Source organism: Myotis yumanensis, unplaced genomic scaffold (genome assembly GCF_028538775.1).
Source record: "Myotis yumanensis isolate MYYU_CA2020_CCGP unplaced genomic scaffold, mMyoYum1.0.hap1 SCAF_7, whole genome shotgun sequence".
NCBI classification, from domain to species: domain Eukaryota; kingdom Metazoa; phylum Chordata; class Mammalia; order Chiroptera; family Vespertilionidae; genus Myotis; species Myotis yumanensis.
Genome location: NW_027223758.1, coordinates 31,779,868 through 31,806,218, shown reverse-complemented (window position 1 = coordinate 31,806,218; position 26,351 = coordinate 31,779,868). Strand labels below are relative to the sequence as shown.

At 47.6% G+C, this 26,351-nt stretch overlaps 1 protein-coding gene and 1 pseudogene across 3 annotated transcripts; both read right to left on the bottom strand.

Moving 5' to 3' along the window:
- Window positions 1-1,240: 1,240 nt before the first annotated feature.
- On the bottom strand, window positions 1,241-25,054 carry LOC139013763 (signal-regulatory protein beta-1-like). 3 transcript variants are annotated; one of them, XM_070420057.1, is made up of 6 exons: window positions 24,958-25,054; window positions 15,375-15,728; window positions 11,825-12,145; window positions 10,957-11,277; window positions 4,984-5,101; window positions 2,222-2,395 (listed from the first exon to the last, which is right to left on the bottom strand). In XM_070420057.1, exons 1-6 carry the CDS (start codon window positions 25,025-25,027, stop codon window positions 2,308-2,310), a joined length of 1,272 nt encoding a protein of 423 aa, XP_070276158.1. In that variant the 5' UTR covers window positions 25,028-25,054; the 3' UTR covers window positions 2,222-2,307. The 3 variants fall into 3 exon arrangements, with proteins under 3 accessions (XP_070276157.1, XP_070276158.1, XP_070276159.1); XM_070420058.1 differs by lacking the exon at window positions 2,222-2,395 and adding an exon at window positions 2,570-2,657; XM_070420056.1 differs by lacking the exon at window positions 4,984-5,101 and having other exon boundaries at window positions 1,241-2,395.
- LOC139014268 (RNA-binding protein with multiple splicing 2 pseudogene) lies at window positions 19,692-23,328 on the bottom strand (annotated as a pseudogene).
- Window positions 25,055-26,351: the final 1,297 nt, after the last annotated feature.

The window sequence follows — 26,351 nt, the reverse complement described above, 5'->3', positions numbered from 1 at the left end:
TTCTTATGCATTCACCCACTGAGGTGCACTTACATTACTTGTTTGACTTGTATATTGTAAATAATGGGGCGATGAACATGGGGTTACAGATTCCTCTTCATGGTAGTGATTTCATTTTCTTTGGATGTAGACCTGGGGGTGGAAGGGCTGGGTCATATGAAGGTTCTATTAGTTTTTTGAGGCCCCTCTATACTGTTTTCCATGGTGGCTGTACCAAATTTCTAATTGAATGAATTTCATATTCTTTTTTTTTTTTTTTTTTTAGTTTCTGGACCTTTTCTGCTTTATTGAATCTGCTGTTGAACCCTTCTATTGAATTCTCTAGTTCAGTGATTGATTTCTGTTTGGTACATTCTCATATTTTTTTAAAAAAATATTTTATTATTGAAAGCATTACAGATAGCTCCCATTTCCCCTCCTTTACCCCCCACCCACCCACCCACCCCAGGTCTTTATTACCCTACTGCCTGTGTCCATGGGCCATGCATGTAAGTATTTAAGATCTTTAGTTCTCACAGTTTGTATCTCTTTGTTGAAATTCTCGCATTGTGCAGCCTTGTTCTCATGGACAGGTGAGCATCGTTATGAGCATTTATAAAACTACCAGGTAAATATTAAGGTGTATTTCGGGAGTTTGATTTTATGCTTTGGGGTGGTGTTTGTTTCACGTTCCTCCATGTCCTCATGGTCCTTGACTCTCCGTGTTGGTTTCTGTGCGTGAGATAAAACAGCGCCTCTTCCCATCTTGGTGGCCTGCTCTGTTGCAGAAGATGAGCCTTGTCACTCAGCCCTGTTCTAGCACTTGGCTGTCTCTCCAAACTTCGTGATTTTCCAAACTGCCTTCTTTGTTCTCTGTTGCTCCCAATAGCTGAGGCGCCATTTCAGTGTCCGGAGGGGAGGAATTCAGTCTGCACCTCGTTGCAGGCTGATGGGAAGCTGGATCCTCAGGCAGCAGCGGTTAAGTATGAATGTAGACCTCTATCAGGAAAGGCTGGGAGGTGGGAGCTAAGGCTCTTGGGAATAGCCAGGGAAGAACTGGCTTTTTGTTTTCTACAATCCCATGGGCCCCACTAACACAAGCCCCACTGGCCGCCAGAGCCAGGTGATCAAGGGGAGTGTCCCCTGAGCCGCAGCCGCAAGTCAGGGCTCTCACCCTGTGCACAAGCTGCTCTCAGGGAAGCACCAGCCACCGGGGGGGCCATAGAGGGAGCATGTGGACCTGACGCCCTCTCAGCTCCCTGGCTCTGGAGAGGATGGTGGACCCCTGACCTGTGTTAGATGAGAAGCTGACCCTCAGCTGTAGCCTTTATGAGAAGCAAATAGGCCTCTTTCAGGGAAAGACTGGGCGCTGGGCATTTCTCTCTGCTGCCTCCTGGTGAGACCTGGGGGGTTAGCGACAGGGAGTCCTCACAGGCCACTGAGAACTGCTGCTTTGCTGTCGTCCTTGGACCTTGTGGACTCAAGTCCTGTTGGCTCTCAGACATACTTTATTTGAAGGCTCACTCCTCACGGGGAAGTTTACAAATTGGGGGTGCTCAATGTTGGGTCTGAATCCCACTCCTCAAGGAGAAGCTGGGAGTTGTGCATCACCCCGGATTATATGTCACTGTGCCAGGTTTATGGAGAGATTGTGTCAGGTAACAGCCTGAGGTTGTCTCATCTTCTTTTATTTGATTAAGATGTGATTTTGGTGTGTGTGTCCAAGGTCTGGGAGTTGCTCAGCTGGTTTCTGGGTTTCTTTCTCAGGGATTGTGCATTTAGTAGCTGCAGTCTCAGTAAGTTTGTGGGGCAAAGGTGAGGTCAGGTGTCTCCTAAGTCAGTATATTGAACCAGATTGGTTTTGCTTTAAAGAAAAAGGACCTTATTTTTCTCAGGTCATGATGTAGCAACACAGTCAGTGAGTTCGATGCCCAGCTCACAGAGAAGCCTAGTCTGAGGCAAGAGCGTTTCATAGAGAAAAGATGTATTCGTCCAGCTGCCAAACTAGGAGACAGAGACAGGACTCAGATCCGTCTCCTCCCACGCCCTGGACTACACACTCAGAGCAAATTTAAGGGGAAGGAGAAATTTGCATATGTGTTCATTATAATCAGGGGTTTTGATTGGACCATGTTGAAAGCAAGTCACCTAAGGGAAGGAATGGGAAAGGTGATAGAAGGTATGAAGGCGTTCCTAGAGGGTGGGGTCAGATTGGTTGAGATGCAGGTGCCCAGCGAAGTGAAAATTCCTGAGCCCCCTGCATCTGCACACAGTTTCTGGCAAAGGGCAAATGTTGGTTTCGGCCATCCATCGGGGTTGGTGGAGTCATTAATTGGCTTTCTGCACCTTTGCATGGCTCTGGGACCAGTCTGACCCGGTGGTCCATAGGCACTGTGGGGGGTCTTGCTGTTCTCTTCTGAAAACAACAATAACAACAACTGTTAGGTGTGGTTGAGTATTAGGGATTGGTTTTCATTACATTAGGGTTTGTTCCAGTTTCTGCCCATGCTAGCAAGCGTGTGACCAACTCTGAAGCAAATGTGGATCTTGCTTCTTCCAATAGATTCATAGAGGCAGGTGCTAGACTACAAGTGGGGTAATTTCCCCCAGAAAAGTCTGAGAACATGTTCAGGCAGCCAGGCCCCTGGAAAGGCTTTGGATGTGATTACTTCACCGAGCTGGAAAACACGGAGGGTGAAAGTTCGTCAAAGAGCAAAGGAAGGAAAGGGTCTGTATCACACACAGTCTTGTTCCGGACCCTGTGTGCGCTCATAGACTGCTCTCTCCTCTCAAGCCCCACAATTCTTTGGGGTAGCATGATTCCCATCTTACAGGGGAGGAAATAGGCTCAGAGAGTGTTAGTGAGTTGCTCAAACTCACGTAGCTGGTATGTATTTTCTAGTATCTGAACCCACGTTTCTATGCCTATAAGACCTCAGAGGGACCTTCTCCACTGGGATTTGTCTAAAGGACTTTGAGCACATCTCACTCAGTGTCTGGTGAGTGATTGTGTGGTCTTAATGAGTTGTCTCGTCCAGAGATTCTACACTTAGTCATTCCAAGTAAAAACTTTTTTGTAAAACAATTATATACTATATTTATCAAGAAAAATAATTTTCAGCCCTGGCCAGTATTTCTCAGTGGTTAGAGTGTGGCCTGAGCACCGAAGGGTCTTGGGTTCTATTTCTGTTCAAATACATGTACCTGGACTTCAGATTTAATCCCTGGCCCTGAGTGGGGCTCGAGGCAACCAATTGGTGTGTCTCTCTCACATTGATCTCTCTCTCTCTCTCCCTCTCTTTCTATTCCTCCGTCCTTTTTTTTCTTTCACTCTCTCTGAAAAAAAAAAAAAATCAATGGAAAAAAATATCCTCTGGTGAGGATTAACAACAAAAAAAAAGAAAATAAAAAGAAAGAAAAATAATTTTCATATCAGCTACCAGTTAATGTAAAGGCCATTTCACAGAAGAAAGGGTATTTTAATACCAAGGAAACAGAAAGAAATACTTAATTTCTTTATTTATTCAAGCTATATTGAGTACCTATTATGAAAAATTACTTAATATCTCTATACATAATCCTAAACAGTGATAATTTGGAAGTGTGTGTGTGTGTGTGTGTGTGTATGTGTGTGTGTTTTGAGAGGAACTTTTTTTTTACAATACATGAAAAAAAACCTGAGAAAATCTACTGAGACAGGCATGAAGAGTGAGAGTGTGTGACATTTGAATGAAGATCCTCTTGCCTCTTCTTCCTTCAGCTCAACAAGAACAACCTCAGACTGGCACAGCCAGGACACAGGGCTGCCCCCTGCCCCAGCTCCCAGTTGAAATATTTCAGGAATCCTCAACTTACCTGAAAGCACTGTACCTTAGCTACATAACATCCTTAAAGGGCAACCACAAAGTGTTGTTTTAAAGGCACACCCATTATTAAACCAACGGCAAAGTTAATGTGAGTAGGAAACTATCAAATTGCAGAACTTGGTCATGGTATTGCTTTCTCTTCCTCCAGCTTCCAGGTCAGTGGTGACTCCTGAAGGTGTGATTGCACTTGAGGTCACCGTCTCTTCAATGCCCTCAATTCCTAGCATCTCATCTCCCACTCCTATCCCATCTGAGTCATGTGTACGGCATAACGGAGCTGCGATAATTTGGGTTCTGTCTGTGTGTCTGAGAGGAGCCTGTGTGAAGACCCAGCTCGGGGCATCAAGGACCATGAGAAGGGGCAGGAGCCTGTGGGCAGCAGTTCTGGGTTGGGGGAGGCATTTGGAGCAGGGTCCACAGCAGCTTTTAGTCAACTTTTTTTTCTTGGGCTGGGCCCTTCGTGGAAAGGAGGAAGAAAAACTGAGAGTGGCGTGTAACAGGGGAGAAAGGAAGGAGCTGTGGGAAATGTGTCCACCTGTAATTACCTGTTCAACATTCAAGAAAAGCTCCCTGCGTGTCTCCTATATCCTGGGCTGTCTTCCTCCAGGAATGCGGGTCATGAGAGGACACACAGCCTCTGGCATTGGACTCTGTCCCTAGTCCTTCTCTCAGGTCCTGGTCCTCCTTCCCCATCCTTCCCCACTGTCACAAAGAGCGTCAGACTGGGAATAGCCATCAGAGAAGCTGACCAGGGCTTCTCAACATTACTGTGAATGTGGGTTCCTTCTGCCCAAGGATCCCCGGCCATCAATTCAACTAGATGTGGTCTCCAAAGGAACCGCCCACCCAGTTGGCCTCATTCAGTTTCCTCTGCCCACTTCTTCTGCAGGTGCCCTGGGACTCTGTGAACACCTTTCAAAAACCACCAAGTCAGCCTCCTACAGGATGCCACGCATTTCCTGGGAGGTAGGAATCTCTTAAAGGCATCTGCAAGTCTCCTGGGAGTATTAATAGAGGGGTGTCACCTTGTCTGAATTCCACCTGGGCCCTCACTGTGGGTAACCTGTGGGCTGACCGCTCCTGTTGACCTGCTCCTCTGGGACAGACGTTAGCCTGCCCTCCCTGTCCCACAACTTACAGTCGGGCTCTCCGCTGCCTGTGGACATAGATGGCAGAGACACCAACCATCAGCAGCACCTTGCAGCCTAGGAGGCCGAGGAGCACAGCCAAGAAGACCTGAGCAGATAGTGCTGAGCCTGCAAATCAAGGGACAGGGGAAGCCATTAGAGGAGACCATTCCAGAGTCTTCTACACACTCCATCTGAGGCTACCTGCACCCATGACCACTCTGAACCCATGGGCTCCCGCTTGAGGCAGCAATCAGGTAAAGAGGTTCTTTATCCTCAGTGACCCCGTGAGTAGGCTGCCAGAGTCGTCCTCCTTGAGGGAGGTGGTGGGCAGAATGTGTACTCAGTGACCCATAGTGTGGCGCCTGATGTACTGACTTGGTCCTCACACCCTATGGGGCAGGTAGTATTACTCTCATTCTGATGAGGAAACTGAGGCTCAGAGAGTTAAGAAGGGTACAGATTAGTGCAGATTCAAAGCTAGAAAAAGACACCCTTTTTGCCATCGAATGACACTGAGCCTTTTCCTTATTGATGAGGACAAGTCCAACCCCATGGAGACATAGTAATGATAGAGATCAGGGAATCTGAGAGGAATAGAGACAGGCTTCTCAGTGAGAGGGTTGCAGGGCAGACCTGGATGGTGCCACAGACAAGGCTGGGTGACCCCATGTTCTCAGGACCTGAGGGAGAACCCACAGTGGCCTGGCCTCACGAGACCAGCTGCCTCAAAAGCTCCCTGGTGGGTCAAGGAAATGGGGTCACAGGCTTGGGAGAGACTCCACCGCCACCCAGCCCACCCTGAACCAGTCCCCAGGTCAGCTGATATCCTTCTCTTGGACACAGAAATGCGGATCTGCAGGTTTACAACAAGAAGTTTTTGTTTTTAAAATTAAAAAAATAAGGAAATTACAATGGTTTCACATAAATAAATAATCCTTGTAAGGGCAATGCAGGCCGCGCCATATTTCCTGTGGGGTGTTGGAGAACAGCATTCCTCAACTGAGAGGCTCTCTGGGACACTCCCTCAGTGGACGAGTGTTCAATGCCACGTTTGCACCCTCTCCTAGAGGGCAGACTGTGGCAGAGGACTGGCTGGACTGGGAGCCTAAAGGCTCAGCACCCTCCCCTCCATTTGCACAGCTCTCACAGGCTATTCTTCTGGCCAGGTCTCTGTAGAGGTAATACATAGGCCTTAAGAATTTTAAAAGGAGTCGGCAAATGGTCATCATAACAACTATAAGATTGGATCGCTGTTGCTGGAACATCAGTAATTTGGAGAAAAACAATGAAAAGCTAAGCGTGATTAATTACAAGGTAAAAGTTAAGTGTGAGCCACCAGATGGCATTGCAGATTCTTTTCTTCAAGAGGCAGAGGGCAGAAAAAGCTGAGGTGTGGGCCAAGGACATCGTTCTAGGCCTAGCAGAGCTAGAGAGGAGGTTGAGTTCTCCAGGTCAATGGGCCTGCTCAGCAAGGGTAGCGCCTGATGAAGAAAGAAGGGACCCTGAGAGAGGGACCTATGGGCTATTGCGCTCACAATCTTCTGTCCCCTTCTGGCTGCTGAGCACAATGGCAGCAGCACAGTTACTGGTCTCCAAATAGGGCCTCTCCAAACCCAAGAAAAAACACAAAAGGGAAATTAAATTCTACACACAACTGGCTCTCCCTGTTACTAGAAAAGAAAAATGAGAAAACATCAAAATAGTTAAGAGTCAAAACAGAAAAACCAGCAAATCCTAGTGCACACTCTGCCAGGAGGCTGCCACCCCACCCTCACTCAGCCACAAGGAGAAGGGCAGCTGGCCAAGCACCTGAGGGCTATTTTGGAACATCACCACCACCAACACTCAACACACCCTGCATCTGACACATTGAGAAGTGTCCGCAGGTCAGAGCACAGGTCACTGGAAAAGGTTAAAATGAGCCTGTTCGAGAGGTTGGCTCCGAATCCCCATAGTCTGTGAATATGTTACATTTCCTGGAAGAAGGAACTAGTCATACTGATTAAAGTTAAGAATTGAAATGACATTGTCTTGGATTTTCCAAGCAGAGCCATTTTCACACACAAAGATCTGACTCAGTGCAAGCGGCAGTGAGGAGAGTCAGAGAAGGAGCTGTGATGACAGAAGCAGAGCTCAGAGTGAGATGGCCCTCAGCCCAGGAGTGTGGGCCACCTCTGGGTGCTGGAAATGGTGAGGAAATGGATTCTCTGCTAAAGCCAGAAGGAACCCAGTCCTGCCAACCTCTGACCTCTGGAGATGTAAGACAATAAACTTGTGTTGTTTTAAGGCACTAAATGTGTGCTAATGTATTTCAGTGGTCATAGGAACCTCATACAAGGAGGCAGGGTCATTTTGTTTTATATATACACTAGAGGCCTAGCGCATGAAATTTGTGCACTGGTAGGGGCCCTAGCGGCTTCTGGCGGGGTACTCCCTCTCTTCCCCCAGTAGCCCTACCCCCTTGTCAAACTTCCGGGTGTACTTCGGGTCGAGGGGAAAATTTGCATACTATACTTTTACTATATAAGATTTCAATATGTTTTTATGTATTTTAGAGAGGAAGGGAGAGCAAGATAGAGAGAGAGAGATAGAAACATCTATAATGAGAGAGAATCATTGATTGGCTACCTCCTGTACACCCCCTATTGGGGATCGAGCCTGCAAACCAGTCATGTACCCTGACCAGGAATCCAACCATGACCTCTGGTTTATTGTTTGATGCTCAACCACTGAGCCACCGAGGCTGGGCAAGGCAGGGACATTTTAAAAGAACAAATGAGCTCTGACTGGTTTGGCTCAGTGGATAGAGCGTCGGTCTGTGGACTGAAGGGTCCCAGGTTCGATTCCGGTTAAGGACATGTACCTTGGTTGTGGACACATCCCCAGTAGGGGGTGTTCAGGAGGCAGCTGATCTATGTTTCTCCCTCATCAATGTTTTTAACTCTCTATCCCTCTCCCTTCCTCTCGGTAAACAACCAATAAAATATATTTAAAAAAAATAAAAATAAAAGGACAGATGAGATGGAAAGAACAGGCACAATTTAAAGTGCACTCCTTCTGTGGGAAAGGGGAAAAAAAGAGGAAAACTGTCTTGTGGCAAATAAGTGTTGAAAAGAAAAGGAAATGGTGGGGAGGGAATTTAGAGTTCTAAAAGATTAAAAGAACTGAAAAATCTGAGAACTCAGAATATTTCTCCCACTATTGAAACCAAGCATACAGCATAAATCTGCGTTAATATATGTGGATTATGCTATCCTGATGGAAGGGAGGTTCATTCACCTAGAAATATTGTAAAACAGCCCAGACCATGAAAATGATCAAAATGCTGTACATCCTTAAGCCAAGCCCATTGGCCAGGTCTGCAGTGGCCTGAACCACCAGACGCTGGGATAGGCTGTGGCATCCCAATGCAGAGGGTCACATGGGCATCTTGCACTTTGCTCCAGCTCCTCAACCTAGACAAGCCAGAAATCCATTTCCAGCCTCAGTGCTTAGCAGGTGTGCTGGGTCAGGCACCTGAGAGCTGCAGGAAGTAATTAACAGCCATGGTCTGAGCCTCAGAAATGGACAGAAACTAAAATGCAAACCTAAGGTGGTCCAGACAAGATGCCAGAGACTCCCCTCTCCTTCTCTTCCTGTTCATGACAACTCTGACCCCTAGAGATAGGAGCTGGGACACGCATAGGAAGGCTGTGAGAGGTGGAAGGAAAGGCTCTGGCTCAGGACCTGGGGACTGGAGGAGGAACCTGGCATTAGGCATCATAGGTTGCACTATCCTAACTCCCAAGGCACAGGAGGCAACTCAGGTGTGGCATTAGAAGACACAAAATGTTTGAAATCAGTAATCTAACTTTCCACCTCAGGAAACCAGAAAAGGAAGAATGAAACCAACATAAAGCAAATAGAAGGAAAACATTATAGAGAAAGGATAAGTAAAATCAATGAAATGGAAGACAGAGAACTAATGGAGAAAATCAATAAGTTCTTTGAAAAGATCAACACAATGCAAAACTTCTAGCAAGCTTGATAAAGGATAAGAAAGACATAACACATTTCCAGTATCAGGAGTGAAACATGGTATCGCTACACATCGTATAGACATCAAAAGGACAATGAGGGGGTGTGATCACCAACTCTACAGGCAGACATTTGACAACTTCCTCAAAAAGCACAACCACAATTCGCTTAATATGAAATGAATAATGTGTATAGCTCTAAAGCAGTGGTCGGCAAACTGCGGCTCGCGAGCCACATGCGGCTCTTTGGCCCCTTGAGTGTGGCCCTTCCACAAAATACCACGTGCACGTGCGCACGTACAGTGTGATTCAAACTTCGTGGCCCAGAAGTCGGTTTTCGGCCTGGGCGAATCTATTTTGAGGAAGTGCTGTTGATATTTGGCTCTGATGACTAATGAGTTTGCTGACCACTGAGATAGACGAAACAAGTATACAAGACGAGTGTGGATGAGAGAGTTGGAAGGGGTCGACCTCAGTGAACGTACCTCAATCAGATTGAGGACGTTTTTAGCAAAGGCCAGCTTAGGAGTGCCCTAATTAAGTTAATAACAATGTACCTACCTATATAGTTTAAGTTTTAAAAATTTGTCTCTCAAAAGAAATTTCAATCGTTGTACTGTTGATATTTGGCTCTGTTAACTAATGAGTTTGCTGACCACTGCTCTAAAGTATTAAGGAAGTTGAATTACAATGGAAAATTCCCCCGAAGAATTTTGAAGGCCTGCATAGTTTCACAGGAAGATTTTACCAAGTGTTTATATTTGAATTGAAGCCAATTTTGGAACACAAAGAAACAGCTAAAGAAATTTGGGAGTTTCAGTATGTGCAATACTTTACATGATATTAGGGAATTAATCTTAATTTTATTGTGTGTGAAGGTATTGGTTTTGTAGAAAAACGAATGTCTTTAATCCTATGACAGCACAATTATGGACTTTACGTGTAACCAGATATGCACACACAACTAAGTTATGAGTGGACACATTTATGCAACTTCTATATATCTCTGCTTTTAAGGGAAATTGTCCTTTCCTTCTGTGTTTACTTGCCAGCAGGCAGGGACATGGACACTTGGTGACCCAGCATGGACCCAGCAGATGAGGACAACAGCATAGGAGTTGTTGGGAGGAATGTGGGTCTTTGAAAGGCCTTCTAGAATAAAGACTCTTAGAAAGCTGACCCAACCCCCTCCTGATGTACATGAGGGAGAAATAAGAGATGTTTTGTTCATAGAAAAGGGGACTCTCTAGGCCCATGGGAATGCCCAACTGAGCAGGAACATGTCCCTATCCTATACGTGTTCTATAGGCTGGTAGGGCCTGTCCTCTGGGACTCAGATTACCCCAATTAGTTTAGCCCATTTCTTTGGTGTTACAACAAGAGGTCTTCACAACACCCCTCCATTGCTCCCGGAGTCCCTTTTGCAAAACTCCAAACTCCTAACATGGGTGACGGAACAAAGATCTTAAAGGACTGGAATGTGCATGTAGGAATTGTTCAGTGAGCAGTTGTAATGACTGCTGTTTCACTGTCATAAATAGGGGACAACAGAGGCCCATGCTGTGACCATTCAATGCCACCTGGGTGCCTGGTCCAGTTGAGAACAACAAGGATGGAATGGAGATGAGAACAGGTTAGAAAGAACCAGAGGAGGCAGGGGCTGACATGGCCGGTGAACGTGGTGACTGTCAGGTGAAGAAAGCAAGAGGCAGGACACTGTGAACAGGGTGGTCTGCCTCCCTCTTTCTTTAATGTTTATTGATGTGAAAAGATCTATAAAGTATGTACCAAACTCTTACCAGTGGTGACTATGGAGCGTAGGGTTTGGGAAGGGGAGCTCACATCAAAATGTCACTTTCTATCTATAGACTTCTAGGTTGTTCTGTAATAAGCATGAATTACTCCTTATAACAGTAAAAGTATAAAATTCATTCAGAGCCGGGTCAGTTAAAGTGGGGGCCTCACCAGAGGGTTCATCTGGGTCCTTCTGGTGAGCCGGGGCCTCCACGGTGATGGTTTTGGTGACGGCCGGCTGCCCATCGTGCTCCACCTGGCAGGTAAGCACCGCATCCTCCCTGTGGGCAGACAGATCCACGAGGAGCCAGCTGCTCCCGCTGAAGGTCCCATCCTTGTTCTCTACGAGGGTCGGGGGCGTTTCTATTCGGGACGTGTTCCCGTTCTCCAGCCAGGTCAGCTGTAGGCGCCGGGGGTAGAAGTTCTTCACCAGGCAGGTGATGTTCTGTTTCTCTGACACATTGTGCTGGGTAACCTCCATGGTGGGTGGAACTGAAACAGCACAGGGCACAGCTCTGACCTCATGGAACACAGATCACCCAGGGGGGCTCCAATCTTAGCTCCTTTACCACAGTAAGGGGATCGCAAAGGGCAGGTGCTCAGACACCGATGGTGCTCCTTCATATGAATGAAATCACTAAGCACAGGAGCCTGCACACAGTAGGTGCTCAGGGACTCGCAGCTCCTGTGAGAGTAATATGACTAAAGTAAACAAGCATAGCCTGCCATGAAGTTGAAATATAACTGTAGAAAAATAAATAAAATTGCCAAGCACATAGGAGCTTGGCTTCTAGTAGGTGCTCAGTTATTGGAGTTGCTATTGGTAAAGTAGATAAAACACCAAGTACAGTGGTGGGTGTTCACCTGACAGCTGCCATTAAACATGGTGAGTGACAGACACATCTAGGTGCCTGGTGAAGGGAAGGATTGTCAGGAATTAGATTCCAGGAAAAAAACTCTGGAGCAAAGAGCAGGGGGAGGAGCAGGCTGGGAGGACAGGGGCCAGGTGTGGCTTGGGCTGGGTGTCAGGGGCATCTACCTCGGATGGCCTCAGACAAGTAGGCAGTCCCACGAAGAGGAGAGTCCCCCTGTAGGGTGTCGTGGACCACCTGGCAGATGACCTTGGAGCGAACATCCCCCGGGGCCAGCCGTACCCTGGCTGTGCTGGAGACGCTGTAGGGAGGGCTGTCTCCCTCTGGGTCCACGGTGGTCTGGGAGGCTGGGAGCTCATTCCTATCCTTGAACCATTTCAGGACGATGTTTCTGGGGGAGAAGCCGTGGGACTGGCAGGTGAAGCTCACTGTCTGCCCAGGCGGCGACCTGCCTGTGGGGCCCGATACCACAGGGCGAGAGGGTTTGGCTGTAAAAGGAACATAATGAACAATGAACATGACTGTGACTCTCACCACTAACGACAAGCATGTGGTACTGTCAAACCTTCTATATACTGTGTGTTATCCTTCTATTAATGGTGGGAGGGCGTGTCATCATTCCCATATTGCAAAGGAGGACACTCATGCTCCCAGGGGTGAACTCTGAGTGAGGGGCAGGGCCGACAAGCAATTCCAGGCCTGCGTTCAAAGTCCACCTTTTTCCCTCCAGATGATTTCCCACAGTCTGGGCCCAGGGACAGAGTTCCTGGTCAGTCTCATTTTTGTGCACTCGCTGTTCATAGCTGGTCTCTAATCCTTACAGACCCATGAATGGAGCGATGAGTATCATCTTCATCAAGTGGGGAAACAGGACTTGGGGGAGACAGAGACTTGCCCAGAGCACACAGCTGTCGGGTGACAATGCCGTGGCTCAGTGAGGGTCTGTCCTCTCAAGAGGCTCATCTGAAACATTCTATAAAGGCAGATTGGATTATATCATCAATATTTGATTAATCAGTGATTTTATTGGTATTATATTATCCTACACAATTTCTCAGGTGAGGAGCTGCGGCCCAGTCAAGTTAACTGGGTCATGACTCTGACATAACACCTTGATTTGGGGGTGCAACTCTGTGCTGGGTGATACAGACAGAGCACCTCAAATCCTTTCTACTCTCCTAAAAGGAGTCCATGATCATCACCATTTAAGAGACGAGAAAACTGAAAGTGAGAGAAAGGAAAGGATTGTCCCTTCAGCCACAACTGTCCCCAGAGGTATTTCCTGTGGCCTCCCAGGTATTCACGTCCATCAGCAGCACCAGTGCCCACCTTCAGCAGCCTGACCCTGACCGCCACCTGCTCCAGGGAGGAGTGCCCTCCAGTGCCCAGGCTGGGGGCCCTGCAGCAATAAATGGGAGAACAGGCTCCTGACAGTGAGTCTAGACGATGAGCTCCTGCTCACTGGGGCCGCAGGGCCCTCTAGGACATGCCCCCTCCTCTCCCTCAGTCTGCAGAGACAGGGATGCTGCCCACGGCGGTGCTGGGGCTCAGCGACCCCTCTGCTCTGTCCAGGCCACTGAGCCAGGCGGCTCCTGCGGCTGCTCAGTGAGGAAAACACCACAAAGAAGGGAAGGCCTCCTGGATGCTCCCAAAGGAGAGCCATGTCCTGTAGGAAGAGTTTCAGGCCACATCGTGGGACATTTGAGGGTTTGTCTCATCTCAGTTGGAAACCTAGACCTGCCTCCACTGAGGATTCTTTTTAAAAAAATTTTTTTCAGAGGAACATAAAAATGCACGATTCTAAGAAAAGGGTTGGAGCTTTCTCCACACTTTGACAAGCACAGTGTAGGATTGCGGCGAGCAGGGGCTTTGAGTTATTGCTGCTTGAGGTGTAAGTCTTAGTTCCCCTTCGTGCTCATTTGGGTTCCCTCTTTGAGCATCAGTGTCCTCATCTAATTAAGGGGCATCACATGGCCTCCCTCTCAGCACTGGCTGTGGGAGTAAATGCCACCATGAAGACATGACCCCTAACTTCTCCCAGCTCCTGCTTTCTCAGCCAGGGCATCACCTGGGCAAGTAGCTCAGGAAGGGGAACTAGCTCTCTACTAGGAGGCAGCAGATCTGAGTGGTGATGGAGCCACTGACACCTGTGATGGCCTTGGCAAGGGACACAGTCTGGTATCTTAGTAATACATGTAATTCAGGATAAGCCACCTTCCCTGCCTGTGTCCAGGATTTGTGTGGAGACTTCATTGCCACCATGTCTAGGAGGGGAATGTGGTAATACCCACACAAATTAAAATGCACGCACCCTGTGACCGCTTCCAGTGAGCGCCTCCCTCTGAGTAGGGTGACCCATGGACAAGGGTATCCCCTGTGTCACTGTGTGACTAGCCCAAGGCTGGGAACAACTCACATCCATCAACAGAAGACAGTGAATGAATGATGCTGTCTCCACAGGCTGGAGGGGAGGCAGCTGTTGAAGGAGGGGCAGCTCTAGGTGCTGATGTGGATGCTCGATTTGGGGCGATGTGGCTGGAGGTAGGGGGAGGCTCCCCATCACCTTGGTCCACAAAGGGTGAGAGTGAGGGGCATGTGAAGCTCTGGGTATCAGTGTAAATAAGAGGTGCTGGTGTGCTGTACTGAACTTTAATTCATTGCCTGCATTCACCAGGCTTTTTTGATGGATATAGTATCTATATCTGAAGCAGGAAAATGTTGCTAAAATCAGATGGGGTTCTAGAATAATCTCCTCACTCACTGGCCTTGTGACTTTGGGCAAAGCCCCTGTCACCTTTTGACCTCAGGCGCCCCTCTCCTTGGGGAGTCAGGCTGGATGGTGTGAAGGTCCCTGCGTGCTCACAGTCCAGGTTTCAGGACCCTGAGCCTCTGGTAAGACACTCTCAATGAGAACGGTGTTGCCTCAATGGGACGACTACTAAGTCTCCCACATGGGGAGCCTCTTCCATGGGTGAGGGACATTCTGAGACGACCCCACTCTGCTTGGAGGCTTCATAACAGTGACTGGGATTCTGGAATAAAGGGGGGGTCCCAGGCAGACCCACAGTGATTGCACACTTCTGGGCATCTCCTCCCAGTGGGGCTGTCAGAGTGAACAGTGAGTCTGGGCCTCTCAGGATTTCCTTCTCCTGTGATGTTTCTGAGGCTGAGATAAAGCAGCACCTTCTCTACTCCCTGCCCTCAGTGAGTTTCTCCCACTGGAGAGAAGGGAACGAAGCTTCGAGGGGGAAGAGCCGTTGCCTGCTTTGTTCTGCAGCTGCCTCAGCACTCAGTGCAGACCCTGGCTCACAGCAGGTGCCAGTGGGTGTCACTAAGGAGGAGCCTCGGCCCCACTGAGGGGAGCACTCTCTGGAGGCTGGTGAGGTTTGGCCTTGTGATGGGCAAGTCACTCAGCCCTTCAGTTCCCTCATCCCTGCAACCAAGGGGCTGACAGGATTGAAAGGCCAGGGCTGGGGAGCCAGACAAACGGGGGTTCCAGACTTTTCCCACCACTGACCAGCTGTGGGGGCTGAGCAAATAGCATGACATCTCCAGGCCTCAGCTTCCCTGATCTGCAGACGGGGTGAAATCAGACAATGAATCAGAGCAGGACTATAAGCACCCATCTCCAAACCTGACTCTTAGTTGTTCACAGAAGTGAGGGCATCTTTATTGACTGTGTCACACGCCAGGGACAAAGGGTCCCCCTGTACTCACCTTTCACGGTGAGCTGAGTGCCTGCTCCAGACTTGAGCTCCATGTCACCAGTGCTTCCTCTCTGGAACTTCACACAGTAGTAGGTCCCTGTGTCTGCTGGGGTGAGGTTACTGATGCGGATGGAAAAGTCCATGTTGTCTCTCCTCGTGAGGTCTTTAACACTTGTTACTCGGGGCGAGTGGCCTCCTCTGTGACTGTAGATTAACTCCCGGCCTGGCCCTGTCCCTCTGAACCACAGGATGGGCCCCACGGGGAGCAGGGAGGTCACAGTGCAGCTCAGAGTGGCCGTCTCTCCAGCCCTGATGGACACTGACGTCTTAGATTGAATCACCTGCAGCTCCTCACCTGCCCCTCCTGGAGGGAAGCACAGAGCAGTTATTTATTCTCCATATGGGAGCCTGTGGGTTCGGTCAGTATTTATCAACAACAGCTTTCATCGACTGAGTGCACACGCTGAGCAGTTCTTGAGCCCAGCACTTTGCATGTATCATACCTATAACCTCACAACCAACCTGTAATGTGAGCCTATTGCAAATGAGGACACTGAGGCCCAGAGAGGTTCAGTGATGTGGCAAAGAGTGGGTTTGAGCCCTGGGTCCTCTCTGGAAGTGTCATGGTTCCCCAAGTTTCCTGATTGTCCATTTTGTGGCCTCACGAGGAGTCATACCATTGGGTGGGAACCTGCAGCTCACCATTGGGTGGGACCCTGGCACAGCTTCAGATCACTAATTTGTGAGCAGAGATAGTGGCTGTGGTTTGTGGGATATGCACTTAACTGCAGGAAGCTGTATGGATCAACTTCGGCTTTCACGGAGACACACATGTCATGATGGGGTCAACTCCATCAGCCTGGGTACATGACATGATGTGCAGAGCCCCCAAGGCACAAGAACATGTCATTCAAATAAGAAGTAAAAGTGTTTTTTCCCTTATGCATAACTACATTCTATTAGTTTAGTAATGCTGCTTTACAAATTATAAAAATGTATGTGTCTTAAAACAACAGAAATTGATTATGTTATAGTTCTGGAAGTCAGAAGTTCCATATTAATGTAATTGGGCCAATTTGTGGGTTTTAACTGAGCTGCATGTCATCTGGAAGCCCTGTCCTGTGCTTTTCCAAAGTGTAGATTTGCCCACATTCCTTTTCTCATGGTTCTCGTCTTCTTGTCATTCTGAGTTCTTGCTTCTGTTGTCACTTGTCCTTCTCCAACTTAGACTTTCTGCCATCTTTTATATAAGGACTCCTGTGGTTATACTGGGCCCACCTAGAATATCCTGTATAATAAAAGGCTACTATGCAAATAGACCAAATGGCGTAACAAAGAACAGCCGAACAACCGGTTGCTATGACGTGTGATGAGCACCAGGGGGTGCGTGTAGAACATGGCAGGTGTCAGCAGAAGGCAGCAGAATGCTGAATATGGCGGGCATTGGCCTTGGCGGGATGGTGGAGTAGGTGAGCGGGGCCGCCAGACCAAGGCAGGACGCCGATCGCTGTCATTGGGGTGAGCCTCTGGTGGTTACTGAATATTCTTTGCTCCTGTGTGCTGCAGTTCTGCCCAGCACCACACCTGCTGCTGGCGCTGGCCCCGCTTGCACCCTCTGCTGGTGCTGGATCTGCCACTTACCACTCGCACTGGCTGCTGGTGCCTGGATTGCTCGGCACCGTCAGCAGATGCAAGCGGTGGATGCCGGCTCCTATTGCTTCTGAGGGCTTTTCCACCTCCCCCTGCTCCTGAGGGGTGATCAGGGCAGCAGCCATTGTACACATCTGCTGCTGGTGCTGGCCCAAATAGCTCCTCCAAATCGCTCTATGCTGTCAGTGGGTGTGAGTGGGGCCGGCGCTGTCAGCGTGTGGGAGTGGCGGCGGTGGGAGTGGGGCTGCAGAGAGACAGGGGACTGGTGGCCACTGTGGGAGGGGCTGGGCAGGAGCGCAGAGAATGGGCTGAGACCTGCCCCTGTGCCCACTGCAGCCTTGCAGCCCACAGTGCCTTTCAAGGTGCACGAATTCATTCACTGGGCCCTTAGTCTAGGATAATCTTTCAAGATCAAGAGTCTTAAGGTCATCACTTCTCCTACATCTCTTTTGTCATATAAAGTAATATATTCACAGGGTCTGGGTATTACCCATAGACCTTTTTGGGGAGCCATTGTTCTGTGTGACACACACATGTTTCTTGACTATTAGAGAAGTCGTTGCCATGACAGAAGCCTATGTCTGTGGCTTTGTCGCAAGGGTTAAGGACAGCGCAGGTTACTGAATGTGGTAGAAGGACTATTCTAGCAGTGCACTGGGAAACGAGGTTGCAAATGAAACTAGAAATCAGTAACAAGAAGGAGAAATGAAATGATCACAAATACAAAGAAACCAAACAACACTTTCAGAATCAATAGTTCAAAGCAGAAATCACAAGGGAAAGCAGAGAAAATACTAAAGCAAATGAAAACGTAATCACAACATAACAAAGTGTATGAGATGCAGTGAAAGTGCTGGAGGGAAATTTAGAGTGTTAAGAGCATATGTTTAAAAAGAGAAGAGTTCATGAATTAACTCTTAACTATTCACATTAATTTAATGGTAGAAAAAGTAGGGGCCAATTAACCCAAATCTGGCCGAGGGAAAGAAAGAGAAAAGATTAGTTCACAGTTATATCAAATGGAATTAGAAAAACAACTGAAAATGGACAAAACCCAGAGTGGTTCTTCAAAAGATTTAAAAAAAAAAAGACAAATGTTTAACTGGATGGACAAGAAATACAGAAAGAAGATCAAATAACTAAAATCAGGAATAAACATAGGACATTATTGATTATTTCACAGAAATAAAATGGATGACAAAAGTGTACTATGAACTATTGTACATCAATATATTGGATACCCCAGATAAAATGGACAATTTCTAGAAGCACATGACTTATTAAGAAGAAATTACAAATAAATAAATAATATGAATAGACCTGTAACTGGCAAGGAGATTAAATTAACAATAAAAAATCAACCAATAAGGAAAAGCCCAGACTGTTCGGCTTCGCTGGTGAATTCCATTAAACATTTAAGAACTAACATTAATCCTCCTCAAACCCCACAAAAAAATTAAAATGGGAGAAAGGCTTTTTAACTTATTCAGAGTCATTCTGAGACTAACTATAAGGCACCCTTATCTGGATAACAAAGCCGGATGAAGGCTCTATAAGAAAACTACAGACCAACATCTTCCATAAATATCGATACCATAATCTTCAACTAAACATAAGCCAAACCAAATTCAACAGCAAAATAACAGAATGATATATTATGACCAACTGAGATTTATTTAAGAAATGTAAGGATGGTTCAGCATATGAAAGTCAAACAGTGTAATATATCACATTAACAGAATGAAGAAGAAAAAACCACATAAGCTTCTCATTTGATGCAGAAAAAGCATTTGACAAAAGTCAACATTTTTCATGACAAATACAACCAACAAATTAAAATATATGGAAACGTCCACAAAATCTTTTCTTTTTCACATGAAAAATTCTTCACGATGCATAAATATTTTGTCACACAGGGTACAAAAATACTTTCACTTTTTGGTTGGTTTCCAAGTTTAGAAAAAATGAGGAGCAAGGGCAGGGATGGGGTGCGTTTGGGCGAGTAAGCAAAATGGGCAGAGAAGGGATGCTCTGAACAGTTGTTGGCCCGTCTAAGGAGGAAGCGGAGGACCCTGGTTTGAAATGCAAAAGGAAACACTCTATCTTTGTTGGGTGGTCATTGGAGGTCAGTTTGGAAGTGTGTGGGGCGGTGGAACTGGCTGCAGGGTGCAGGGCTCAGGCCTCAGGGAAACAGGGCAGGTGTAGGGGAGGGGAGTGGAGAGAAGGACCAGGAATGATGAACCATTAAAGACCAGGACCTGTTGCCATGGTGACACAATGTGAGAACAAGCTGTACACTCACATATACACAAGTTTAAGTGTCTTAATTCATGCCAGAAAAGATGTAAAATCAAGTGCTTTGTTTCTCCGAGGAGAAGCTACAAAAGCAAGTCTGGACCGGGGATCAGGCCTTGCTGGGTCCCAGGGAGGCCTCAGAGGGGGCCTGGGTGACCAAGCGAGAAGGGCCGTGTAACCTCCCCTGAGGCTGTGGGCCAGACAGGGCTGAGGAAGAGAAGAGAAAGGAAACAGGAAGCAGGCCACTAAGTGAGGCTGAGAATCCACAGTCTTTGGAGGACCCAGCATCTCTGCACAGGCCGCCTGGAGGCAGTGGAGCTGGGGCAGCTCCCTCCCCAGTGTGGAGGCAGGAGCTTCCAGCTGTGGGAACTAGACTGAAGCACTAACATAACTGACGGTATTGCCATCCTTGCTGGGTGGAATCAGAGGAAGGGTCCCAGCAACCCTGAGCGTGTGGGCTGCTGGGTAGGTGAGCGCAGCAGGTGAGATAGCCCTCTGGGGACATGGGGACAGAGCTTCCCCATCAGGTTCTATGTGCCCCCTCCAATGAAGTGTGCTTTTTGGGAGAGGTGAGCGCTGCTGGGACTTGGTGTAGCCATGAGCTTGTTCTTGGCCATCTAGGCTTTGGCTTTGGCAAACTCTGGCCTCAGGGTCTGCGGGTTCTCAGGATCAAAGGGAATTCCTTTCCATGCATCCTTGCTGCTTCTGCTCCTGCCTGGCTGTCAGGGATCACAAAACCAAGAGGGTCTCAACCATCAGGGACCCTTCATACCCCTTCAATGCCTAATGAGTAGGTAGAGTTCTCTTTGTTTAATGTCCACAGGGAGACAGAACTGTATCCGGACCTCCTCCTCCAGGGAGCCTCCGGAGCCTGGTTCTGAGCCCGTGCAGGTGGTGGTAAGGTGCTCATTGTCTGGCTTCAGGCTGCTCTTGGTGCTGTGTGTGGGGTGGGGTGGTGGTGAGGAGAGGAAGGGAATGTGGGGGGTGCGGGGTGCTGGCCCAGTGAGGAGGTGGCAGGGGGCCTGGTGAGGAGTGTGCTCTGCTGATGCCAGGCTGGTGTTAGGGGTGTGAGTGAGTGCCCATGAGAGGGGCAGCTGCCCTGTGGGGCTCAAATTTGGCAGGTATGAGAAGCAGGGAGGGGGTGTGGTGAGGGAGGCACTGGGAACCCGAGCCCATCCAAAGTGGCCTCTGCCTCTGCCTCTGCTTTTCCCTGCAGCCGCCCTTCCACAAGATCTTACGTGAAAAACTCACAGCTAATATCACACTTGATGTTGAACGTGTGAAAGCTTCCCCCCTAATATCAGAAACAAGACACAGATAAGCACTTTTGCCACAAATGTTCAACACAATACTGGACGTTTCAGAAAAAGCAATTAGACAAGAAAAGTAAATAAAAGGCATTGGAAATGTAAAGGAAGAAGTAAATTTATCTGTGTTTCCACATGATATGAATTTATATGTAGCAACTCTAAAGGTTTCACATACCCCCAAACTCTATTAGAGCTCATAAAGGATTCAGCAAATTTATGGCATACAAAACCAACACACGAAACTCAAGTGCATGTCTATACACTAGTGATGAACAATCCAAAAAAGAAATTCCATTTTCAATAGCAACAAGAGGCATAATATATGCAGGGGTAAATTTAAATATGGAGGTAAAAGGCTTGTACATTGAAAAGTACTAAACATTGCTGGGAGAAAGCAAAGACAAAAATAAATGGGAAAACATTTCTTGCTCATGGATTGAAAGACTTAATATTGTTGAGATCTCAGTACTACCTATGGCAATCTACAGGTTCAAGGCAATTCCCATCAACATCTGCCCTTCCACACGCACCCACATCTGATCATAACCCTCTATCTCTATTTGCTGCTGTCCCGTTGTAATACACTTGATTGTATGAATGCAATGACCTGTTATGTGCTCTAGTTGCTTCCTTCTATATCCTGTTGTAGACTATTCTCAACCAAATGCTAGAATAATTTGAAACTCATGCCAGGTCATGTCCTTCCTTTGTTGAAAACCCTACAATGGCAACATTTCCTCAAAGTAATAGCCTTAATCTTTGAATACAGCAAGAAGCTTCTAGTCTCAGGGCCTTTGCATGTGCTGTTTCCCATCAGGAGGTTCTGTATGATAAGCACATGGCTCACTCCCAGCTTCTTTTAATGTTTGTTCAAACTTCCTCTTCTCAGTGAGGCCCACCCAGATGACACTTTTAAAAATACATCTCAACTCACAGACTCCCTGAAAGCTCTTATTCAACAATACTTTAATTTCCCCCTAACACTTACCACTTTCTAATATTCTATATTATTTTAATATTTATTATTATGTCCATTGTTTACTGTCATTTCCCTACTGAAATAGAAGGTCCACAGGGGCAGCTTCTTTGTCTCATTTATTCTTATAATGGTTCCTGCACATAGTAGGTTTCCAGTAAGTATATTGGTGACGTATGAACTGTTGAGTGCAACACCACCCTGGAATCCTGAAGTCTGTGTTAGGTGGGTAATTCTGTGGAAATTATGTCAGACCTGAGTTTCCCATGCGGATGACTCAGGGAGAAAAAGCAAATTGAGCATATGCAGAAAGCAGAAAAGCCCAGGAGAAGAAAACCACAAACTACTTCCCCCTACCAGCCTCCTCCACACCCAGTGACAGAAGCAGCAGACTCTCATGGGTTGGATGTGGGGCCACAGGCATTTGAGGAGAGGCATGGTTAAATCCATGGGTCAGATGCCACAGGCATGTGAGAAGAGTGAGTGTTCAGAAAATTAGAAAGTTATAACTCAGCAGATTTTTTGAGGCCTTGAGTTTTCAACTGATATCAGAGAATACAGATATGGATATAGGTATATTTATACGTATGGAGCACCCAGCCGCATTCTCTGTATCTTTCATTCTGTTGTTTCCTCCTCATCCTGATCCAGCATGGAAGAGGCACTCCAAGACAGTAATGAACAGAATTCTACTTATTTTCCCCACCCTTCCCCCTATACTTCCCCTTTGGCAACTCAGCTCTTCCCTATACATGTTTTTACTTTTCTTTTGTTTTGTTTTTGAGATTCCACAATGCAAAGCACATGGCATTTGTCTTTCTCTTTCTTACTCATTTCACTTAGGGCAAAAGCATCTATGTCCATCTGTGTTGTTGCAAGTTGCAAGATTTTATTCTTTTTTATCACAAAACTAGTGGCCCAGTGCACGAAATTCATGCATGGTGCGGGGGGGGGGGGGTGGTGTCCCGTAGCCTGGCCTGCACCCTCTCCAATCTGGGACCCCTTGGAGGATGTCCCCCTGCTGGTTTAGGACAGACATCCCCCTCACAATCCGGGACCACTGGCTCCTAACCGCTCGCCTGCCAGCCTGATCACCCCTAACTGCTCCCCTGCTGGCTTGATCGCCCCTAATCATCTCTGCCTTGGCTCCGCACCCAGGACCCAGGATTCCCTCCTCCAGCCGGCTGCAGGCCCCCAGGACCAGGGCTTCCCTCCCTCTGTCTGGCCACAGGCACCCGGGACCCAGGCCAGCTTCTCTTGGGCCGGCTGCAGCCGCAGGAGACGGTGGGCAGGTGGCTTCACCCCGGCTACAGCTGCAGGTGCCGAGGCCTGCGGGGCAGGTGGCTTCTCTGGCTGGCTACAGCCCAGGACCGCAGGGTGGGTGGCTTCTCTGTCTCCCAGGCTGCAGCCAGCCGCAGGCACTGGCACCTGGGACCTCGGGGCGGGCGGCTTCTCTATGTCCCAGGCTGTAGTCAGCCTCAGGCGCTGGCTGCTGGACTGAAGGCAGGCGGCTTCTCAGTCTCCTTCGGGGATGCAGTCGGGCGGCTTCTCTGGCTGGCTGCGGCCCAGGACCACAGGGCAGTCATCTTCTTCATATCCTGGGCCTCAGCCAGCCTCAGGCGCTGGTGCCCAGACATCAGGCGGGCAGCTTCTCCGCCTCCCCCAGGACCAGGGGGCGGGTGGCTTCTCTGGCTGGCTGCAGCCTGGGACTTTGGGGCGGGCAGCTTCTCCATCTCCTGGGCTGCAGCCAGCCGCAGGCGTTGGCACCAGGGACCACTGGACAGCAGCTTCACCCTGCTGGCTTTGTCAGGAAGGTTGTCCGGATGGTCTTCCGGAATACCTCTGGTCTAATTAGCATATTACTCTTTTATTAGTACAGATGCTATTTCATTGTATATCTGCACCACATCTTTTTAATCCATTCACTTATTGATGGAAAGTTTTACTCATTTTACCAAGAGAGAAGCTTGCTCATCTTAAGAGTTTGGTGGAGGGTATGGGGTGAGTTTGGAGAAGTAGAAAGGAAGGAGGGTGTCTGAAGAAAGAGAGAACTAAACATCTGTACATGTGCATTTCATGTGAACTGAAAAGGATTGAAGAGAACAAAAGGGAAAGGGTTTTCTAAAATTTTGTGTCTCTGTGTGGGGGGTGTGTGTGTGTGTGTGTATGCAGTCCCTCACACCAATTACATGCACACACCCCACACACATAGATACATGCATCACAAGTATATATAAAAGTGTGGCCTTGCATGACAGGACACAGATTGTTTTGAGGATTGATGAAATTAGACACATATTAAAAGCTCAGTAAAATATTTGGTACATTAGAAACATGCAACGTATAATTATCAAACATTTGCAAGTACAAATAGCGGAAACTGAATAGCTGAGTGTCTCAATCGTAGATGACTATTTTTCAGTTTACTTCTCTGGGTTTTTTTTATTTTTCTGCTAACAGGCTTCGCTGCCAAGCCAAGCAGCATAATATGGTGAAAAGAATGAACTCTGGCCCTAGCTGGTTTGGTTTAGTGGATAGAATGTCAGCCTACAGACTGAACGGTCCCTGGTTTGATTCTGATCAAGGGCACATGCCCGGGTTTCATGCTCAATCCCCAGTAGGGGTCGTTCAAGAGGCAGAAGATCAATAATTCTCTCTCAACATTGATATTTCTCTCTCTCTCTCCCTATCCCTTCCTCTCTGAAGTCAATAAAACTATATTAAAAAATAAAAAAGAAAGAGCTCTGGAAGCGGGTAGCCCAGACTTGAACCTTGGCTGCTCTACTGAATTAGATGATGATACAGGCAAGTTACTCTCTCTGTCTCGGATCCCCATCTGCACGTCCAGGGTAACAGTCACAGCTCTCACAGAGGGACGTCTGAGTGTGACACGAGTCAATACACACAAAGTTGTCACTATTGCAGTTTGAAGCATCATCTTTTTAAAAAATATATATTTGTATTGATTTCAGAGACACAGGGAGAGATAGAAACATCAATGATGAGAGAGAATCATTGATCAGCTGCCTTCTGCATGCCCCACTGGGGATCGAGGCCACAACCCGGCATGTGCCCTCACTGGGAATTGAACTATGACCTTCTGGTTCATAGATCGATGCTCAACCACTGAGAAATGCTGGCCAGGCAAGCATCATCTGTTTTGTTGCCTCAGGTAACCAGTTGCTGGACCCACAGAGAAAACACTCAGATCCCTGACTTCATGCGCTCACATAAAGCCCTGTCCTTGGCCTTGTGTGCAGCCCTGGGTGACACACCCATGTTTCCCTGGAGGCCCTGAAATTTCAGGGGCAAAAAGAAGCCCAGGGGCAGGGAGGGAAAATTCTACCCCAAGGAGTGCTCACCTGGGAGGCCCAGCAGTAGAGTCAGCAGCAGGCAAGGAGGAGGGCAGGGCCAGGAGGCGGTGATGGGCATCCTGGAGGCCTGAGTGGCCTGCTGTGTCCAAGTGTGTGCCCGGAGGACGCGGACTCTCTGCTCTGTGAGAGTAGTGAGGCCCCAGCTGTGTGGTATAAGAGGAAGCGCCTAGGAAGGGGTGACAAGGCTGTGACACAGTAGCCAGTTTCTGTATTCTAAATAGTTCCTGCTTCTAGATTGTGAAATAATCACTGTCAGGAAAGCAACCTCAGGGTGAGCAGTTACTCGTCTTAGTTTTCAGAGGGACCTGGACATGCCTGCAGGGAGTAGTTCTCAGGGCATCTGCTCTCCACGGGTCTCTCAGCCTATCTGAGGTCTTCGTGGTGATGCCCCACTTGGGGGCCCAGGACAATAACGGTCTGCGGTGTGGGCTGTGTGCCAAACTCCCAAGTCCAGGATCCTAGGATGTTGCCGGCTTATGGCCTCATCTCCTTCAGCCTCAGAAAGAGCTACTCATTGGAGGAAGGGAGAGGGCTCACCAGAGCCTGGTCAGCGTTGGGATGGAACCAGGTCCTCTTCTGAAAGACCTTCTATTCCAACCACTTACTGATGGGACTGGAAAAACTCTACCCAAACGCACAGTGTGGGGTGGACCGCAGAACTGGTATGTGCCTCCTTGCAACAAAGGACGTAATTTCATCACAACTTTCCAGAAAGCATGTGTATTTTATGACCACACCCAGGGGTTTATCTCAGAGAAATGCAACTTATGTCCACAACAAAAGCTGTGAGCAAAATAAATCCTAAGAGTCAGAAATCAAGAAGAGCCACAGGGGTAGTCATGTGAGGTCTGGCAGTAAAATGTAAAATAACCTGTTAGCAGAGCTGAAATGGTTGCCTCTTGGAGGAGGAAAATAGTGGGAGGTGAGGTTTACCCCAGTTTTCATCTGTTGAACTTGTAGAACTATTTTCCTCTGAAAACACCTGATGAAGGTAAGATCTAATTCTAGATCATTAATGTTGTCCATGTTGCAAATAAGAAGACTGCCCACACTGTTAGCAGTAGTAAGTGTTTCATAGGCCTGGGGGATAGGAGTGCTGATCACAGTCAATTACCAGGCTACACAGTAGCCACAAACCCCTGGAAATAGTCATGGTAACTTTTAATGATTTCATGAACTAGGAAATGTTAAAGATAGCTCTAATTAGAGATGCATAAACAATTATGGGGAAAAGCACGTCAAATTGTGAATTTAAAGTAAAAAAGAGACCTAAATAAAAGCATATCATGTCCATGAATGAGGAAACTCAATATTAAAAAGATATCACTTTGCCTGAATTTATATATATATATATATATATATATATATATATATATATATAT